Below are 21,067 nucleotides of genomic sequence, written 5' to 3'. Positions count from 1 at the left end.
TCTCTCTAAAAACAAGTAAATAAAATATTTTCTTTTTAATTTTATTTATTTATTTATCTGTAGAGGGAAAGGAGAGAGGGAGAGAAACATCAATATATGGTTGCCTTTTGTGCATCCCCTGCTGGGAGTTGGCCTGCAGGGAACTGGCCTGCAACCCAGGTATGTGCCCTAACTGGGAATCGAACCGCGATCCTCTGGTTCGCAGGCCTGTGCTTAATCCACTGAGCTACACCAGCCAGGGCAATAAAATATTTTTTAAAAAGAAATAAAGATATTCAAAGAGTAGATGGATTACCCCCTACCCTGATGAGGTAGAGCACTAGGACATTTAGGGTTTGGGTCCACTGGTCAGTGATAACTTCACCACCCACCTCAGTACTTATAAAAATAACTGTAATTGTTACCACACCTCTTTTTTGAAATTAGCCGTATAATAAATGTAATCTTGTCATACATTGTCCTTTTTTTTTAATAGTGAGGTAGATATTATGTTTTGTTTTTTTTTTAAGATTTTTTATTTATCTATTTACCTTTAAAGGGGAAGGGGAGAGGGAGAGAAACATCAATGTATGGTTGCCTTTTGTGTGTTGTCCTTTTTTTTTTAAGTCAGTAAAGCCTGTCAGTTAACTAGGGAAACTTGGAATTTTTAACATTTTTATAAAGTAGATTTTTACTTACAAAGGACAGTGTTCCCAGCACAAGCCGAATGTTTAAAAATTTTCTTTGATTTTTTTAATGCTTGGATTTTAAATTTTTTCCAGTTGAATTTTAGTGGAATTAATTTGAATCTTGTCTTACAATAAAATTTTAAATTATTTTATGGAGTGCTTATCTAATGAGTTGATTTGAAAACCAAGTATGATATGCATGGTGTATTCAGTTTAATACTCTGTTATGTCACATGCCTAGATGGAGCTCAGCCTGTGTGGTTACTATAGGTCTACACTTTTTCAAATTCTTTACCATAATGTGTTTCAGAATTTTCAACTCTGGTTCTCAGAAAGATAATATAGAGTACTTACTATATATTATATAATGCCTCCAATAGGGCCCAAGGCAAAATATTATCAAACACACTAGTATGTGTGCAACAAAACATAAGAGACCATTCACAGTTAGAATAAACAGTTCATATTTAGTTTTGTTGCCAAATGAGAACTTTGGCACCACCTTACATAACTTTTTAAGTTTTGAGAGCTTTTTGGATCCCAGAATTGTGTGTAAGATTGTGGACTTGCATTCAAAATACAATCTCGTAACACAGCATTATATACGGCAGCCAAGATTTGGAAGCAGCCCAAATGCTTATCAGTAGATGAGTGGATAAAAAAGTCTGTGGTTCATTTACACAATAGAATACTACTCAGCCATAATAAAGAAGGAACTCTTACCTTTTGCAACAGCATGGATGGAACTGGAGATTATTATACTAAGTGAAATATGCCAGTCAGACAAAGACAAATACCATATGATTTCACTTACATATGGAATCTAATGAATAAAATAAACTAACAAAATAGAAACAGATTCATAAGTACTAAAAACAGACTGACAGTTATTAGATGGAAGGGGTCTTGGGTATCTGGGTATAAATGATAAAGGGATTAAGGAAAAAACAGACAACAGTATGATGATTACCACTGGGAAAGTGGGTAGGCTGAGGTAGAAGAGGTAAAATGGAATAAATGGTGATGGAAGGAGATGACGTGGGGTGGTAAACGCAATATATGGTATGGTATGGTATGCAGATGATGTGTTGTAGAATTGTACACCTGAAACCTATGTAATTTTTATTAACATGTCACCCCAACAAATTCAATACAAATTTAAAAAACAATCTTACAGTTACTTTGATATCAAATCAGTGTTTTTGTTATTGGGTTAGTTGAGAAAACTCTCATTAAGGAGTATAAGAATAATAAATTGTAATTAGTTACACAGAGCATTCTCTTTAGGAAATTGTAGGCTATTAGCCCTGGCTGGTGTAGCTCAGTGGATTGAGTGCAGACCTGCGAACCAGGCGATCGCGGTTCGATTCCCAGTCAGGGCACATGCCTGGGTTGCAGGCCAGTTCCCTGCAGGCCAACTCCCAGCAGGGGACGCACGAAAGGCAACCATACATTGATGTTTCTCTCCCTCTCTCTTTCCCTTCCCCTCTAAAGATAAATAAATAAAATATTTTTAAAAAATTGTAGGCTATTGAGCTAATCTTAAATTTTGGAAAACTGATTTCTACGAATAAACAGCTTCCCTAGTGAAATCAACATGTTTGATTTCAAATACTAATTTTAATTTCCCCAAGTCTGATTTGATAGAACACATGTTTGGAGCTGTTAATACCTAGTGTAGTATGTAACAATGTGTTCATCAGGTCTTAAGAAGAGATGGCAGCATATGGCAAATAATCAGAGGGTGCCTTTCTTAACCCAGCACTAGTCTAGATCACCGTGCTTTATTTTGACTTATGTTAACTTCATTCTGAAGGATCAGTGTGCTCGTGGGGAAGTGAATCCTTTCTTATGTATATATTTAGAGGAGCCTTGAGAATTCAGCAAGTCAGCAGATGCCAGTGTCTCAACTACTGTTAGGTAGAACAAATCATGTTCAGATTTTTTTTGCCCTGGTTATTTCTTGGGACTCATTATGTTAGATGAAAAAAAAAGAAGATAAATTTGCTAGGGAGTTAACACATCTCAAAATTGGACTGTGTCAGTAGAAATACTTAGGCAGAAAAGAATACAAACGGCATTGAAAATAAACATTATGTAAAAAGTACTGTTTTTCGAGATAAGTTTTGGTGTTACCCAATGATAAAGGTGACATTCCTTAAGAATTTGCTTGCATTGCTCTGGCTGGTGGGGCTCACTGGATTGAGTACCAGCCTGTCAACCAAATGGTCACCAGTTCCATTTTCATTTCAGGGCACATGCCTGGGTTGCGGGCCAAGTCTCCAGGAGTACTGGGGGTACGCCAGGGGCAACCACACATTGATGTTTCTCTCCCTCTCTTTCTCCCTTCCTCTCTGTCTAAAGATAAATAAATGTAATTTTTTAAAGAATTTGTTTGCATGTGTATATACACAAGCTAAATTTATTGCCTTAATATGTCCAACTTAATGTAGGTGACGATCTTTATGAGCTTTTAAAAATCCTTCCCCACTCTCATGAATTTAGAGGATTCCAATTTATTCAGCAATAATTGGGTGTCCTGTTACATGGTGGAATATTTTCTGAGAAATTGGGGCTTGTAGAGGGAGTAAATTATTCCTTTATAAACTGAACTGTAGCGTGAGCCTGCGAACCAGACGATCGTGGTTCGATTCCCAGTCAGGGCACATGCCTGGGTTGCAGGCCGGTTCCTTGCAGGCTAACTACCAGCAGGGGATGCACAAAAGACAACCATACATTGGTGTTTCTCTCCCTTGCTCCTTCCCCTCTAAAAATAAATAAGTAAATAAAATCTTTAAAAAATATATTTAAAAAAAAACAAAACTGAACTGTAGTTTATACAATTTAATTTGCTGTAAATCAGTGTTATTCATTACTGTTTCCAGTTGTGAAGGCAAGAACCTGTATACAGATATTCCATATATTTTATAGTACATGAATATCATACGTTTTCTCCAAGGATATTTGTACTGCCTTTTTGAAACTCAGATTCTTTTTTACAGAAATAAAGATTCACTATTAAAAGAAAAAGAAATTGTGTTTGGGAATGGCAATAAGCAACCAAGATTAAGTACATAATCGTAAGGCCCTGGACAGGTAGCTCAGTCTGTTAGAGCATCATCCCCAATATGCCAAGATTGTGGGTTCGATTTCTGGTCGGGGCACATAGAATTAACCAATAAATGTATAAACTAGGGGAACAACAAATCAATGTGTCTCCCTCAAATCACTAAGTTAAAAAAAGAGCAGTTCTACTAGATTGCAGTCTAATGAGTAACATAGACATAGATAAATCTTTTTTTTAAAGAATGCCAGGAGAAAGATATAAAAGTAAAATGGGGCTTTGTGATAAATAGCAAGTGAGCCACTTAATGTAACTATTGTAGAAAGACTTGAAATAACAGCATTTGAACACAATTTTGAAGGATGGGTCAAATTTTGAAAGCTACAGTAAAGAATCTAATATTAGTGGCAATATTATATTTGAAGATTGGTCTGTTTAAATGAAGTATGATGAGTTTGCTAGGTTGTTGTGAGATTTATTATTGCCTTTATATATTTAGTGTATTTCTATTCTGAACATGTAGCTTCTGTATTCTTTAGGGGCTTTTCTGTCCAAAATTTTCTTCAAATATTATGAAAAACTTCAATATGCATAAAAGTTTCTTTCATTAACATTGTAGCATATTTGTGTATGTATCTTACTGTTTGTAAGATATCTATATATCCTCTATCCACCAATGCAACTAAAATTTTTTGCCTTTTTAACTCTTGAAATAATTATAAATTCACAGGATTTAGCTACAAAAAAAATTGTACAGGGTGATCTTGGATACCCTACATTCAGTTTCTCCTAAGGGTATCATCTCAGGTAACTATAGTGTACTGTCAAAGCCAGGAAATGGAAGATTTATTCAGATTCTCCAGTTTTACGTGCACTTATTTGTGTGTGTGTATGTGTGTATGCATAAGTATACCTCTGTGGAATTGTACCATTTGTAGTTTAGTAAATCATCACAAGCAAGGCATGAACTATTCCATTACAAGTTTCCCTAGTGCTACATCTGATGCACAGCTTCCTTGCTTACCTCCATTCTGAACCCATAGTAAGTGTTAATCTGATTTTTATCTGTGTTTTGTTTTGAAATGGAATCATGAAGTATGTAACCATTTGAGATTGTTTTTTTTTTCATTCAGTGTAATGCTCTTGAAATTTCGGATGTATTTCAAAGTAAAGAATAAACATCATACTTCTCTACTTCAGCGTATTTAGTATTAGTAAGAGTTCAATATTTAAGTTTGTTTTTGAGGCAAAATTTACATATAATAAAATGCCAAATCTTAATGTTTTTAGAGTGTTAATCAAAGGATAGAAAAAGTAGCTTTTCATAAGAAAATAAGTTTTACTGTAGTTCAATGTGTCTCTGTGATTCTACTCATTAATACTATGCAAATCAAGTACAGTTTGAAATTACTTAGTACTACCAAAATGTTGATAGAAATTTTGCTGTTCTTTAATGATACAGGAAAGATTATATATGTTAGCTTTACACTTAAAGGTCACTACAAAGCTTATTTCATCAGGAAACTTAAACCAAAGTGATGGCAAATGACAAAGACTTGTTACCTGATAGATGAGCTTTAGAATTCTTGTGGTCTGGGAAGGAACTTTGAAATATAAGACCTAACTTTATCATTTTACTACTGGCACTTATTAAATTCCCCATGTGTTTTTCTTATAAACTATTTTTAATCATGTTTTTGGTCCCAGAGTACAGTTTAGAATCTGCTATTTGTTATTAAAGTTTTAGGCTTTCAGTTTTATTTTACATGGTTGTACTTGTGTAGTTATTTTAGAACTAATTTTAAGTATACTTTTTCCCTTCAAGGAGATGAAGCCTTATCTAAATCAGTGCCTGTCACAGTGGATGATGATGACGATGACAATGATCCTGAGAATAGGTATGGTTCCATCTGTAAGGACTTTAAAAAGGTTATAACACACCCTAGGCGTGGGCGTAAACAGCCAGAGAAGCACAAGTTGGTTGTCAAAACCGGGAGTGACTGCTTTAGAAAGACTCGTTCACAGTCTTCCTGCAAGTTTGAAAGAAAGGCCAGAAAATGGGCTAAAACTCAAAAACCTTAAGAGAAAGTAAATATATTAACACACCTAGCATAGGGTGTGTTATAAATACAGTACCATCAATTTTATGTTTTCATGTAAACTGTGCTAATTTTTGAGAATACTTCTAATTTTGACAGATTAACTTCTTGATGAAAGTAAATCATGTTGGTAACAACAGACATCTTTTCCCTTGATATTTGGTTAGTGTTTTTAGTTGTCATTCAGTGTGATGGTCCCATTTATTAAAACCTGTTCAAAGTGAAAAAAAGAATTGCTCAGATATTTAAGATTAAGAAATCACTATTAGAATCAATTTACAAAATTGATTTACAAAGTGTCCAGTCAATTTACAAAGTGTCCAGTCTGCTGAGATTTTTAACTATTTTTTTTACATAAAATAGAAATAGACAGCATGATACTGTGATAACTTTAGTAAGACTTAACCAATACTTGCAGGTGTAAACAGTGGAGCCTGTACAGACATTTAAGTAAGGGACAGCTGGGAGAAGAAAAGCATGCAACGCAATGGAGAATAAACTATTAAAGAATATAACCATAATTTTTAAGATGTCATTTCAAACCTTTCTCTGTACTGCAGTATTCCCCACACTCATAATCTTCAACCAAGTGTTGTGTGGTGGGTGGAATTTTGGAGCAGTGGGTATAGGAATATCTACCTTCTCGTTGTAACTTTTCTAATAACTAGCTCTGTAAACTTGGGCAAGTGACTTAACTACTCTGCCAAAATGTTTTGAACCTTAACATGAAAGTGCTGGATGAAGTTTTCTCTGATTAATTCTAGCTCCAAAAATCTGTGATAGACTTGATGAGTTTCACTGAAGAGCACCAATTAACCATTCATTTATTTCTAATAGTAAGCTTTAATATTAAGGAAATATGAAAATATACATGTAGTTTTTGTGTCACAATTTTGTAAGGAATTAACTTTGAGCTAGTAAATACTGTGGAGAAAGCTGTTGTTCTGTTTTTTATCTTGTTAATGCTGATAGGTTTTCCCATTTCATAAATCAACATTCTCTGAATTAATAGAACATTTTTATTAAAGTGAATGAACAGTTTTATTTTGCACTTTGAGTAGAGCTTAGTCGTAGATACAAAAACAGATGCTGCTTGCCTACTTATTTTTTTATTAAAAATATATATATTCAGTTATTTTATGGGATAGAGGTACAGTACAGAATGGAATGGTAAGGACAAACATTTTATTCATCAAAGATTTTATACTATATGATCACAGAGAGATTATGAAAGCATTTCAAAATTAATTTACTTTTAAAATGTTTTAATTCCTCATCATTTATTTATGTTATTTGTTTCCCTGTAACATATGAGCCCTCAAATGTTATTGAAAGGCCAATAATGGTTAAAACATGCTATATTCTAATTTAACTGTGAATGATGAACTTTAATTTCATATTTAGCCACCAAATGATAGTGTCATTAGGTATGATAATTTTATATTTGTGTTAGAGCTTATCAAAATTAAATTCATTTCCATCTTTTAAGTTACTATATTATATCTCTAAGTGGAAAGTATTTTATTGGAAGGTATCCATAATTCTTCTATCTTGTGTTTTTGATTAAAAAATACAACCCTCTTGACTACTTTTCAGAAGAATTTAATGTTATCTTCAGCATGTTTTTCTTTACACTCAGATTAATGTGCTTTTATAATACCTACCTGCAATTTTCCGTTGGTGTTCCACAAGAATTTTTAAAACATGCAAGACCTGGCTATTTAGTTATGGGCACTGACCTTTTTTCCCTTAGATTGTCAGATTAAAAGATGACAACAACTACTACAATAGCCATCTATTGTGAATGAGTCAAAATAATACCTATTTTTGGTCAGGTCAGCTAAAACCATATTTTTTAGTGTGCCACAGAATTTTAGAAATTAGTTTATGTGTGCCATGAGATGAACAAGGTTGAAAATCACACACACACACACACACACACACACACACAATTAATGATTTGTTTCCTATCTAGTATACCAAAGAGGTATCTATGACCCATGGGTTATCTAATGATGGGGATACAAATACCTTCTTGAACTATTTTAGTATAGGCAATGTGTTTGAGCATTTCGAATATGCATTAAGCAGCTTTTAGAAATTTGCAGATTATGATTAAGTCTTAGAATTATGTTTACCAATCTTACATTTTTGAGTGAGGATATATTATGGTAGCTAACATGTACTTGTATGTAACTTGGTACACAGTTGTGTAATTGCACCTAAATTGTGTGTAAATTTCATATGATTTGCTTGAGCAGTATTGTAATACATTTTCAGTGTTGATGTTATGGAGTGGAAAATAGTGTATTAATGCAAATGTTTAACTAATTGGGTGCAATAAATTTCTGTAAAATTTTTTTGTTGTTCAGTCATTTGATTTTAATTATAATGCGCCTTTTCATGGGAGTTGAAAGAAAGAATTGAGATATTTAGGCTATCTTGTAGCCAAAGAAATTTTGATATTTCTGAAATTGAGGAAATAAATACTTTATAATTCCCAAAATGTTTATTATATTTAACATATACTTTTATATGACCTATATACTTATGTATTTCTGTGAAAGTTTTAAAACAGATTTTACTGTTATTATTTTTAATATTTTAAATCTATGATATCTTCTGAGATCATTAAAAAAGACTTAGCCATGCCCTGAATATTTTAGTAGGTGTGAATAAATAAGTTATTGTTATTTTAGCATACTATTATGCAGCATCATTCATATTTAATGGTAAATGTATGCTATTATGAGATAGAGTGGTCTAACTTGTAAATTTCTGTACAATTGCATTTATTTACCAAACAATGATGAAATATTATAGATGGATTGACAGTTTAACTTTCATTACTTTTGTGGTTGAGACTTTTAAAAAATATAAATAGTAGACTGACTGTATCTTTTGAATTTTCTGTAACCAAATACTTCATATTTTATAGCTTAATCTTTATGTATGTTTTGGAAGGAAGAATAATACCAAACAATTTGTCAAGCTGTTTAAATTATACACATAATTTTACAGTTATTTGAATGTGCCATCATTTTAGTGTTGCCTTTTGATTACCTGTTAATTGTGTTTTAAATTGGTTCTTTCATGAAAAAGACATTTATTCACAAAGGTATTTTTTACTATGGTTGCAGTTACAGTTAGGCTGGCATTGAAAATGCATTATGATTTCTGATTGTTTTAAATATAAATAGGAGTATTTTGACCGAAATTTCTAATAACGTTCTATGTTTAATTCTGTCACTGTCAATGAGCCTTAGTGACAAGATGATACTGTGTTCAAGTTTAACAGTATTAGTGTTGAGGGTCATTAAACCGAGCTTGTCTTTAGCGGTTGCATACTAAAATAGTCACTTAACAGTCCATTCCTTCTGAAAAAGTCATTGTTTTTATTATATTTTTTATTTGTATTTTTTACAGGGTATGAAAAATATTCAAAATTGAGCTTTTAAGAGGAAAAACACTTTGCTAGATTTTTTTCTAAATAAGCCTTCTCTCTTTTTTTTAATGTCAATTTTGATTAAAAGCTGAGATTTTTATATGGATACCTCTCCCTGCCACACATGCACATATATTTACCATATAGTTGAAAGCTGCTTATTTGGGTATGGTAATACTCCATAGTTTTTCTTACAATTTAATTTCTCTTTCAGTGGGGCTAGATAATTTTTTTAGAAGAAGTAAAATTTGGTGAGGAGATTGCTTAAAGAAATTGCCCTTTGTTAATAGAAGTTTTACTTAATTTTAGTGGGACTACTTTCCTTTTCAAATTGGAAAATATGCTAATGTTTGTTTTTTCCCTATTAGCTTCCTGTATGTATTCTGATGATGAAGACTCTGTACTTTCTATTTAGCATATTTTGGGAACTGATTAATGATTCTTGGATATTGTTCATGTAAAGAAAATATTTAATGACTATACCTGATTTCAACAACGATTAATGGCACAAGTGTCTCTCAAGTGTCCTTCAACATATGACTTACACTTGATTTCCATTTTAAACTTTCCTTGTCCACATGTTCATTTTCTATACCTGTCTTTATCTATTTTCTCTACTAATTAGTTAAATGTGGAATAATTTTTTCCTGTTAAAGTCATTTTTTTTATGGTTGTCCTATTTGGTTAGCAAAATTGCTTTGGTTTTTTTATGTGTTTAAAAGACAGAGGTATCCCTGGCTGGTGTAGCTCAGTGGATTGAGTGCAGCCCTGCTAAGCAAAGGGTCATCTCACTGGTTCAATTTCCAGTCAGGGCACATGCCTGGGTTGTGGGCCAGGTCCCCAGTAGGGGGTGTGTGAGAGGCAACCATACATTGATGTTTCTCTCCTTTCTTTCTCCTTCCCATCTCTCTAAAAATAAATAAATACATTTTAAAAGACAAAGGTAGCATTTTCTTTTATTTTAAATTTTTAAATTATTTTTAACTTTGTTGTTCAAGTACAGTCATGTCCATTTTTCCCCTACTACTCCCCCCCACAAAGGTAGCATTTTAAATGAAGTAATTTGTTTTTATATTCAAGTAAGGATTTTAAACGGCAGTTTTAAGGTGATTCTTTCTCCATTTAGTCTGTCTTTATAGCACAGGTAAGTATTTTAAGTCATTTAAGTGCAGGGTCTGACAGAATTAAAGCCTGCTTGAATGTGGTTGGTAGGGAAGTAATGTGGGCGTAATGATATATAGTTTTCATTTGCACATTTCACTCAAAATGTCATATGGCATGCTTGAGTGTGATATTGTTATGTGACAGAATTATATGCTTATTTTGTGATAAAAGATTTTGTAATAAAAGAGGCGTTATTTCTGCCAGATCCTGTATAACAAACAAACAGGTGTCTAGCCAGTAGATAAGATCTACTTGTAGATATCTAAACTGTTCACAGTTGCCACCAGCTTTCTTTATGCTACAGTTTTCCACAAGGAAGGGAATATGATCGGTAGTGGTGACTTCTCTGCTTAATATTTAAACATTATAATCAGTCTTCCTTTCATGTCTCTCTCTTTTGGTGATGTTCAGATTTTCAGAAAAAGAAATACCCCCAACCAAGAGTTTGGAATTTCCCCTGTTAGCAAAAAATAATTCATTTTCTCAATTCATTTATGCCTCCTTGTCCTTAACTTTGAAATTTAAAAATAAAATTGACATACGTAAATCTTTTTACTTTTTAAGTATAAAAATTAAACTAGTTTGGATAGGTTAAGAATAGTATAGGAAATGGAGAAGCCCAAGGATTCATATGTACAACCCATGGACATGAACTAAGGGGGAATGGTGGAGGGAGGGAGGGGGTAGGGCGTAGGAGATAAAGGGGGAAAAATTGGGGAAACTAATAGCATATTCAATAAAATATACTTTAAAAATTAAACTAGTTCTTTAATATCAGATTTCCTAAATATGTGTCAATGTTAGTAAATTATTTCTTGTTAAAATTTCATCTAAAACCAGCTTAGATTTTTTTTCATAAAATGAAGGAATACACATTTTGTAACTTTATAAATTGCTAATAAAATGTGTTTTTAATACCATACAATGTTTATGTTCACATTTGTATGTATTTTTAAAAAGTACTTTAATATTAATTGTCCTGGTATCCTCACTAAAAAGTCAAAAGTGCTGTTTTTCCTCAACTGCAAACATTGCAGGACATGTGAATACTAAAGTTTCAAATTGTTATTTAGCCTTCAAATTATATAGTGACTTCATTATTATCTCACAGATTCCACCATGTTGTGTTACAGATTATTATGCTTTAATCATATTTTAAAAATATTTATTTATTTATTTATAGAGAGAGAGGCAGGGAGAGAAATATCAATATATGCTTGCCTTTCACGTATCCCTACACTGGGCACCTGGTCTGCAACCCAGGCAGCTGCCCTGACTGGGAATCAAACTGGTGACTCTTTGGTTCACAGGCCATCATCACTCAATCCACTGAGCTGTACTAGCCAGGGCCATATTTTTTGTAGGAATGTTCATATGTCAACATATTCATTTTGAAATAAAAAAGTTTCTAAAAAATGCACTGTGACCTCTGTGGTTCAGTTGGTTGCCTGTTCCACAAAGTGAAGGAGTTACAGGCTTGATGCCTCATGAGTGCACGTGCCTGGAATATGGACCTGGTCCCTGATCAGGGTGCATGCAAGAGGCAACCTATCGATGTTTCTCTCCTTTTCTGTTTCCCTTCCCTTCTTTGTAAACATAAATAAATAAAATCTTTAAAAGAAGAGTTAAAAAACACTAATACAGATTTTGACAATGAGGAATTCCATAGTAATAGTGAGAAATTTTTATTTTTATTTCTGATAACATTTGTTGAAACAAAGTCTCAAGCTCTACTAGGTGAATTTGTGTTCACCACCATCCTGTTCTCACAAAAAAAATACCCAACATTATTTGGCTGTAGTCATTTAACTTGTTTTCCATATCAGCCTTTTAAATATGTTGTTATGTTTTATCAGTGCATAGATAGTTGTTTTGTAACTCTAAAGGGCATGTATTTAAACCTATAATCATATTCAGAATTCTTAAATAATTCTGTTATATTGTGCACAAAATGTAAAAAACACAATTTAAAAATTTTTTCTAAACTATGTTTGGATTGACTCACAGTATATTGGCCTTCTAAAAATGTGTTTTTATTTAGCAGTTTCTTTAAACCTGTTTTCAGAACCTCTTACAAGGTAAAACAATAAGTAGATTGTAGGATATGTGTTATAAATGTTCTGTCCGCTCATTTTAGAGATGGGCCATACTGAAGTAATGATGTTTTAGAACACACCTTCTCAAAACTCTTTCAAAATTAAAGTTTGAAGTAGTTCATTTGTGAGCGCATAGATTAGAAATCAGTGAAATATAGGTGTCTGTAAGAATGTGCCTATAGAGTATTTCCCCAAACACTCATTTGGACAGAAATAGTGAATAAGTATAGAAAATAGCAGTGGCATAGTGAAATTAGTAACAGATTAGGTAGGACTCAGGATCTTAGGTGCTACTCTGGTTTTTCCACTAACTAGCTTTGTTTCTTTGCCCAAGTCATTTCCCCTCACTTAGCCTGTTTCTTCATCTGTAAAATGACAGAATTGGACTCTAAGATTCCTTCTAGGTCTAACAAGCTTTTCTAATGGCTGTTTCTCTAAAGCTCCCTGGTGTAAGTGATCCTTGTCCTGATCATTCCTTTTTAAGAAACTCAACATTTTAAATTACTGATCTGCCTACCAGGAGGAGACTGTTTACTTACTTTTCCTGTTTGAGTGCTTAAAAAACAGACATTACTCATTTCGTTTCTAGACAGGATCAGAATTACTAAAGGCTTTCTTGTCTTTCTCTCTTTTTCTGATTTCTTCTTTGTGTTTGCATTGTTGGGCCCATTCCTTATTTTACTTTTGCTTTCCTTTAGTAGGTGAAGGTGTAAGGCATAATAAGGCATTGTCTTGATGTTTACTATGTGATTGAGAAGACTTAGCTTTGTTTGGTTTTGGAATTCTATTTATTCTCTCATGCACCAGTTCCCATCATCGTTTGTTTGTGGGTTTTTATCCTCCCTCCCGTATTGTTTTGCTTTCTCCCCCTCTCCCTTCCCTCCCTTTCAGGAAAATGGAGGAGTGGCTCCATTACTTCCAGCTCTGCCCAGGTTTTCCACCCCAAGAGTGGCACAGCCTGTGCCTCTAGTGCTTCTGATAGAGTCATGACTGCTTTGGATACTACACCTGCCCCAAGACGTAACATTGAGATTTCCGGGGCAGTACTTTGTTGCGTGGATGATTTTTCTCAGAAACGTCCTGGAAGCCTCAAGAAAGGAAACTTCAGAGCAAACAGAATCAACTAGGGATCATGATTATACATCCATCACATGCAAACCAGCACAGGTCCAGCCGAGGCCTCCAAAAATGATGCTTTGCCAGCCTCAGCTGGTTCTCAAGTGATGATGTCCTTGAAGTCTGTGGCCCGTGACTCAAGAGTTAAGGTAGTGGAGTTTCCCTTAAAGCATCTCACAGAAGTCTTTGTAGATGGGACACGTCTCACCTCAACATGTTTGCTGGCTACTGAGGGTAAAGGTCAGCATCAGCCCTTAGGTCCTTATACTTAAGTTCTAATTTTGAGGTGTAGATTATGTGATACTCTAGATTTATGATACAGTGGGTCTTTGACATAGTGGACTTAAGTCACCAGTCATAATTTACATGAGCTGATTTAGCTTTATTATCCTTTTTACTGCTTAATACACATCATTATACATGAGGTTTCCCCTTTGGTGAAAAGGTGTTAAGAGGGCAAGTCTAAAACATCTAAAAGAGTTACCTGTATTTTGCTGTGTATAATATACACTTGTGTTTTTGGCCCAAACTTTCAGGAAAAAAATTTATTTTAATTTTGAAATTAAAGTATTTATATTTATAGGCAAAACAGATGATCATATTCTAGGGTATTATTTTGCAAACATATATCATTGTTGCTTTCTAGAGTTATACTTTTAAAGCACAAAATACTTTTTATCAAAAACATTTATATAGATACGGAATTAGTACTATCCATGTATTAATGCACATCCTTATTGTTCCCTCAAAAATCTAGGCAAAAAGTTCACATCATACACGGCAAAATACAGTAAATTTTAGGGAGTTTCCATTACTCTGTGTATAACTTTCAATTTGGAGAAAAATGACGATTCTATGAATGTGTGATTTTCTGTTTCTAAAGTGGCTTTGATTGTTTTATGTATTATGATCTTAACTCAAGGTTTTTGATAAATTGTATAATTCTTCCATGTGTGGATCTCATTTCATTCTCCATGATTTATTAGTTGATGTAGAATTGTATCTTACTAACTCACGTATATCATATTTCTTAGATGATGACAGTTGAGCACATGAGTATGATTTAGTTAAGTTTACGTATTTTGACCTCCTCTTTAGTAGACATATTCTTAGGAGTCTAGAGTTTGAAAGGAGAAAAATTATGTGGTTTCTTACAATTAACAACAAAGTCTTTATAGGTCATACAGCCTTTTTAACTTTTTTGAACCTTTAAATATAAACTGAAGCCAGGTGATTGAACTAACCTGTGGAGTAACTTAATTAATAATTGTACTTTTGTTGGCTATTATTGTACCACCGAAATTGTGGTATAATATTCTGTAACTGCAAGTGAAATATGCTTTAGTAATTTGTAATTTAGTACTTGATGCTTTAAACTGCACACATGCATGCTAGCACACTTCTGTTTATCCCAAAACAGTGGTTTTATCAAAATTGGCTGGAGAAAGATTTTTCTTATCTCTGGGAAATGACAATGTGATGTGTATTAAAGATGGCTTCAGAGAGTTTTTTCAAAAACATGTTTTCATTAAATTTAAAGAATCCCCCCTTTATTCTTTTTATTTTTTTTATTTTTAAAGGTTTTATTTTATTTATTTTTTAGAGAGGGGGGAAGGGAGGGAGAAAGAGAGGGAGAGAAACATCAGTGTGCGACTGCCTCTCGTGTGGCCTTCACTGTGGACCTGGCCCACAACCCAGGCATGTGCCCTAACTGGGAATCAAACCAGTGACTCTTTGCAGCCTGCAGTCAATCCACCCCCCCTTTATTTGAAACTATTTCCTAATTTGTATAGGATGTGTTGAAATAATTCTTCATTTTATAAAATGATTAAAGTAAATGATATTTGGATTTACATTTTCTTTTGGCAAAAAAAAAGTTGGCAATCTTTTATCAGTCCACATGTTAAAAGTTTATTTTGTGCAATTCAAGTCAGAAAACCCTGGATTTTGAAGTTTAAGAGCAACATTTTATACCTTCAGTCTAGTACAATTTGAACTAGAATGATCTACTCCCCTCTTTATTAAAGTGTAAATCATGGCTGAAAATTTCCGAAATGTAAATTCATCTATGGTTCCCGTTAGCACATGGTGACTCTATGTTATCTTAATATTTCTGATTCCTCTGTTAAGAAAGGGGCTACCAGGCCCTGGCTGGTGTAGCTCAGTGGATTGAGCACCAGCCTGTGCACCAAAGCATCACCAGTTTGATTCCCAGTCAGGGCACATGCCTGGGTTGCAGGCCACGTCCCAGTAGGGGGTGCACGAGAGACAACCATACACTGATGTTTCTCTCCCACTTTTTCTCCCCCATTCTCTAAAAGTAAATGAACAAAATGTTTAGAAAAAAAGCAAGAAAGGGGCTACCAAAAGACCTATAATAAGGATTTGAAGAAGTGATTACCTGTTTTGATTTTTCTCTTCCTTTAGTGCAAACATGGCCATTTATTAGGAATATATTGTTTTTAAAATGAGATGGCATTAAAGAAGTACTTTCTTATACTTTTGGCAGTTAAGGTTTAGTTAGCATATTGGTTTTTGAGGAGCATCTTAAGAAATTTGAATATGGGTACCACTGTTGCCCTGTCTGCTTTTTTTGAAAGTGAAAACTCATTATAATTTTTGTTCTTTTACTATGTGTGTAATTAATAGCACTCATACTCCTTCTCTGCCCTAGCTTTAATATTATTAGGGCTTTCTGATTGCTTCAATACTTAATATTTAGTGTGTGCTTTCATTTGGTTAATAGAATTTATGAAGTAAATTGAAATTTAAGGGCCAAAAATATTATCCCTCAGTTTGAGGCACTGTTTCATAATGAACTAGTTTATTACACATTGATTTTCTAAGAATATGTTTTGCTGTTTAATAAATCTTCTTGCAGAGTTTTGTCTTGCAGTGCTATTTGTGTGAATAAGTAAATTTACTGCTGTAGGCCTGTGTGATACTGTAGTTATTGGCTAATGGCAGCGAAGGGAGTATAGGCTGGAAGGTTAACAATGATGAAGTTGAAATTCATCAAAACAGTGGAGATGTTCTTCAGAATTTTCAGTATGTTATAGAATTACCTCAAATTGTGAAGATATCAGTGCTAAGAGCATTTTCAGAAGTTTTGGTTATTAGCTTAGGTTAAAACATGGTTTTGGTAATCTTTTATTTATAATATAAAATTGTCTATTTTTAAACAGAATGTTTTGTTTTTATTTTAATTTGTCATGATTCATCTCCAAATATAATTTTTTGTTGTCTTTTTACTCTCAAGAATTGCCAAGAAGATGCTTTTGGAAGAAATTAAAGCCAATCTTTCTTCTGAGGATGATGGATCTTCAGATGATGAACCAGAAGAAGGGAAAAAAAGAGTTGGAAAACATAATGAAGTAAATCCAGGAGATGAGGGTGAGCACCCCAAAGAAAAGTATAGGATGCCATAATTTGATCTTTTGACCAGTTCAGTCTTTTAAGACTATGTGGCCATAGCATTTCTTAATCTATGCATTTGAAGTTTATAAAAATATTTAAAATAGGACTTACTACCTTTACTTTTTATAAGTATGTAATAATAATTGTGCATGTTTTGTCATTTACTGTCAATAAGCCTGTGACTTTAAAGCAAAGTATTTTTACCTTTTAAAAATCTAAAGTATGATTCCTGGCTGGGTAGCTCAGTTGCAGATTTGGTCCCTGGTCCAGGCACTTACAAGATGCAACCAGTGAGTGCATCAGTAAGTGGAACAACAAATGGATGTTTCTCTGTTTCTCTCTCCCTGTCTCTCTCTCTTTCTCTTTCCCCACTTCTTCTCTCTAAAATCAATAAATAAAATTAAAAAGATTTCTTTTTAAAAATCTATAATATGTATTGATGATATTTAATCAATATTTAATAATTAATAGTAATAGATCAGGTCTAATGTATTGTCTGATCTCACCAGTGATACCCAATTAAGTATACAACTCTGATCTTTTTCCATAAATCATGATAACTGGCAACAAACAATAGTTTCATAAAATGTTTTAAAAGATAAAAGTCTAAAGGTTTTACTGATTTATTTTCTACATTTAGAAGTGAAAAATCAAGTCAATTCTGAATCAGATTCAGATTCTGAAGAATCTAAGAAACCAAGATACAGACATAGGCTTTTGAGGCACAAACTGACTGTGAGTGATGGAGAATCTGGAGAAGAGAAAAAGACGAAGTCGAAAGAGCATAAAGAAGCCAAAGGCAGGATTAGAAGGAAGGGTAAGACATTTTAAATCTTGATTGTAATGAACTTACTGGTTTTATAAAGTAATTACAGTAGCTCAATTTAAGTATATCATCTCCAACAATTGACCACCTATATTAAATGAGTGTCAGCATAGTGGCAACAACTGTCCTCTTACATGAGAGTGAAATAAAAACTGTAGACTGGGAAGAGAACCTAGAAACTTAAGAGGTGATGCATATAATATTTTAACGTTTAGCAGTCATACATTTACTTTAAAAAGATAAATAAATATGATGACAAATAAAATATATTTAAAGGCTATGTAGAAAATACAGGATTTCCTATAACTGCAGGAAGAAACAATGCTTTCCTAAGAAAAGATAGCAGATGCAGTTAGCTGGGGTAAATTTATGCAAGCTTATATGCAAAACATACATGTAGTCACATTAAATTTTTATTACATTAAAAATCTGAATCCTGCATTGAGGGCTTCCATGTTTTACAAGCATCTCTTATATTATTCTGATAAGTAGCCAGGTTTGGCAGTCATTGGTTTAGTATGAATTATTGACATTAATATTATAAGAAATTACAGCACCATGAAAGATGTCTTGTACAATAGAAGTATTGTATAATGTGGCACAAAGAAGGATTTCTTTAGCTTCTTGGAGGGTGGAGGTTATCCTCAGAGAAGACTTCATAAAGATGAGGAGGTTCACCTAAGATACCAAGTTATAAATGGGGAGCAGGTAGATATGTGGTGAAGATTTATAATACAAGCAGGGGAAAAGTGTTAAAAGCTTGTGCTAAATGTTTGGTAAATGATGGAGGGGATGTAGTTAATATGGTGGGGTGGACAATAAGAGGGAGTAGGGAGAGGAGGAATAGAAAATGAGGCTGGGCCAGTGTCACAGACCAGATCCTGGAGACCTTGTAAGCCTGTGTTTCTCATACCAGAGTATTTGGCAGTGGACCCGTAGGTACATGAGGCTGTAGAATAAAACATGGGACACCTGTTTGGTTTGCTCTTTTTACTTGAGAGTTGGGGGAGAATATTCTTATATTAAATAACCACATGTATATTGTACAATTAACTGTTAAATTTCCCTAAGAAGTTTGGCTAACAAAAAGTTCAAGAGAAAGTTTTTTGCTTTTTAGGGCATATTGTGAAGACCACTACCCACCTCTTAGGCCAGATGAATTCTTCTTTGCTACTAGGAAAAGGAAAGCATTTTTGGAAGTGACTGAGAAGTACAATAGGCTGTAACAGGCTGAAGAGCCATTGAAAGGACTTTAAAAATTTTTTACATTTAAACAAGTATGTCATTAGTTTTTATATCATAGCTGTGTTGAGATGTAATTTACGAACAGTACAATTTACTTACAGTTTTACAGTATATAATTAAGTTACTTTTAGTATATTAAAGAGGAGTGTTCTACTACTAAAAAATTTTTATTTGAGGAATACTGTATGTTGCATTTTGTCATGTATAATGCGCATCCATGTATAATGTGCTCCCATGTTTTTGGTTCAAACTTTCAGGAAAAAAATCTTTCATTTTAATTTATTTTTTTTTAAAGATTTTATTTATTTATTTATTTATTTTTAGAGGGGAAGGAGAGAGGGAGAGAAACATCAATGTATGGTTGCCTTTTGTGCATCCCCTGCTGGTAGTTAGCCTGCAGGGAACCGGCCTGCAACCCAGGCATGTGCCCTGACTGGGAATCGAACCGCGATCGTCTGGTTCGCAGGCCCGTGCTCAATCCACTGAGCTATGCCAGCCAGGGCCATTTTAATTTATTAATTAAATTATATATTTATATTTAGAAACAAAACCAATGATCATATTTGAGGGTATTATTTTGCATACAGGTATCATTATTGCTTTCTAGAGTTACCCTTTTAATGCTTAAGCATAAACAAAAGAATTAAAAACATTTCTATAGATAGGTTTATGTAGTAATTAGTGCTACTCACGTATAATGCACATCCCTTATTTTTCCCTCAAAAATTTGAACAAAAAGTACTCATTATACATGGCAAAATATCGTATACAGAAACTGTACATTTCATAAATTGACAGCTTAAACACATTTGGCACCTACATGAAGGCACAGAGGACATTCATTACTCAATTCCAACCTCAGCACAACCCAGTGAAGGATGTAAGAAGATCAGATTAGTTGCCTGGTGTTCCGTGGGACTGAAGGCTTTGAGTCTGTTTTGGGGAGGATGTTGCTATAGTTGATGCCAAGTGAAGAAGAAGACTTGAGTTACATAGGAGATTGAATTGTTATTAGCTGATATTAAAAATAAAAGTCTAGGATGACTGTCAGGTCTTTGAGGTTGTCATGGTATATTTTTAAAACCTCAAAACTAGTTGATGGGAGAACTGGACAGCTAGGTGCAAAAAAATGAAACTCAAGCACCAACTTACACCATACACCAAAATAAATTCAAGGTGGACAGAAGACTTCAATATAAGCTGTGACACCATTAAAGTCCTAGAGGAGAACATTGGCAAGGAAATCTCAGATATTCCACACAGCAACTTTTTTACTGATATGTCCCCTAGAGCAAGGGACATAAAGGAAAGAATAAACATATAGGATCTCATCAAAATTAAAAGCTTTTGCACGGCTAAAGAAAACAGTATTAAAATGAAAAGAGAACCAACTGTTTGGGAAAACATATTTGCCAATGATACCTTAGACAAGGGTTTAATCTCCAAGATATACAAAGAACTTACTCGACTCCGCTCTAAGAGGACAACTAACCCAATTAAAAAGTGGGCACAGGACTTCAACAGACACTTCTCCAAGGAGGACATACAGAAGATCCAGAGACACATGAAAAGATGCTCAATATCGCTAGCTATCAGAGAGATGCAAATTAAAACCACAATGAGATACCATCTTACACCGGTCAGAATGGCCACCATAAACAAAGGAACAAACAACAAGTGTTGGAGAAGATGTGGAGAAAAGGGGACCCTAATCCATTCATTGTTGGTGGGATTGCAGACTGGTACAACCACTGTGGAAAACAGTATGGAATTTTCTCAGAAAACTGAAAATGGACCTACCTTTTGACCCAGCAGTTCTACTGCTGGGATTATATCCTAAGAACCCTAAAACACTAATCCCGAAGAACCTATGCACCCCAATGTTCATAGCAGCACAATTTACAATAGCCAAGAGTTGGAAGCAACC

At 33.8% G+C, this 21,067-nt stretch overlaps 1 protein-coding gene across 1 annotated transcript in view; it reads left to right on the top strand.

Annotated features, from left to right (window-relative positions):
• The window catches only part of LOC118982820 (transcriptional regulator ATRX-like), a gene marked incomplete at its 3' end in the record, with an annotated part of 144,896 nt that overhangs the window by 80,032 nt on the left and 43,797 nt on the right, over positions 1-21,067 (top strand). The window contains exons 11-13 of the mRNA XM_037039990.1: positions 5,558-5,630; positions 16,912-17,045; positions 17,710-17,886. Of these exons, the coding sequence (XP_036895885.1) occupies positions 5,558-5,630; positions 16,912-17,045; positions 17,710-17,886 (384 nt within the window). The remainder of the gene's footprint in view (positions 1-5,557; positions 5,631-16,911; positions 17,046-17,709; positions 17,887-21,067) is intronic.

The sequence above is a fragment of the Sturnira hondurensis genome, unplaced genomic scaffold (genome assembly GCF_014824575.4).
Source record: "Sturnira hondurensis isolate 20B ecotype Veracruz unplaced genomic scaffold, ASM1482457v3 Scaffold0002270, whole genome shotgun sequence".
Taxonomy (NCBI): domain Eukaryota; kingdom Metazoa; phylum Chordata; class Mammalia; order Chiroptera; family Phyllostomidae; genus Sturnira; species Sturnira hondurensis.
Note: the sequence above shows the minus strand (reverse complement) of the source record. Positions and strands in the feature narration are given on the sequence as shown.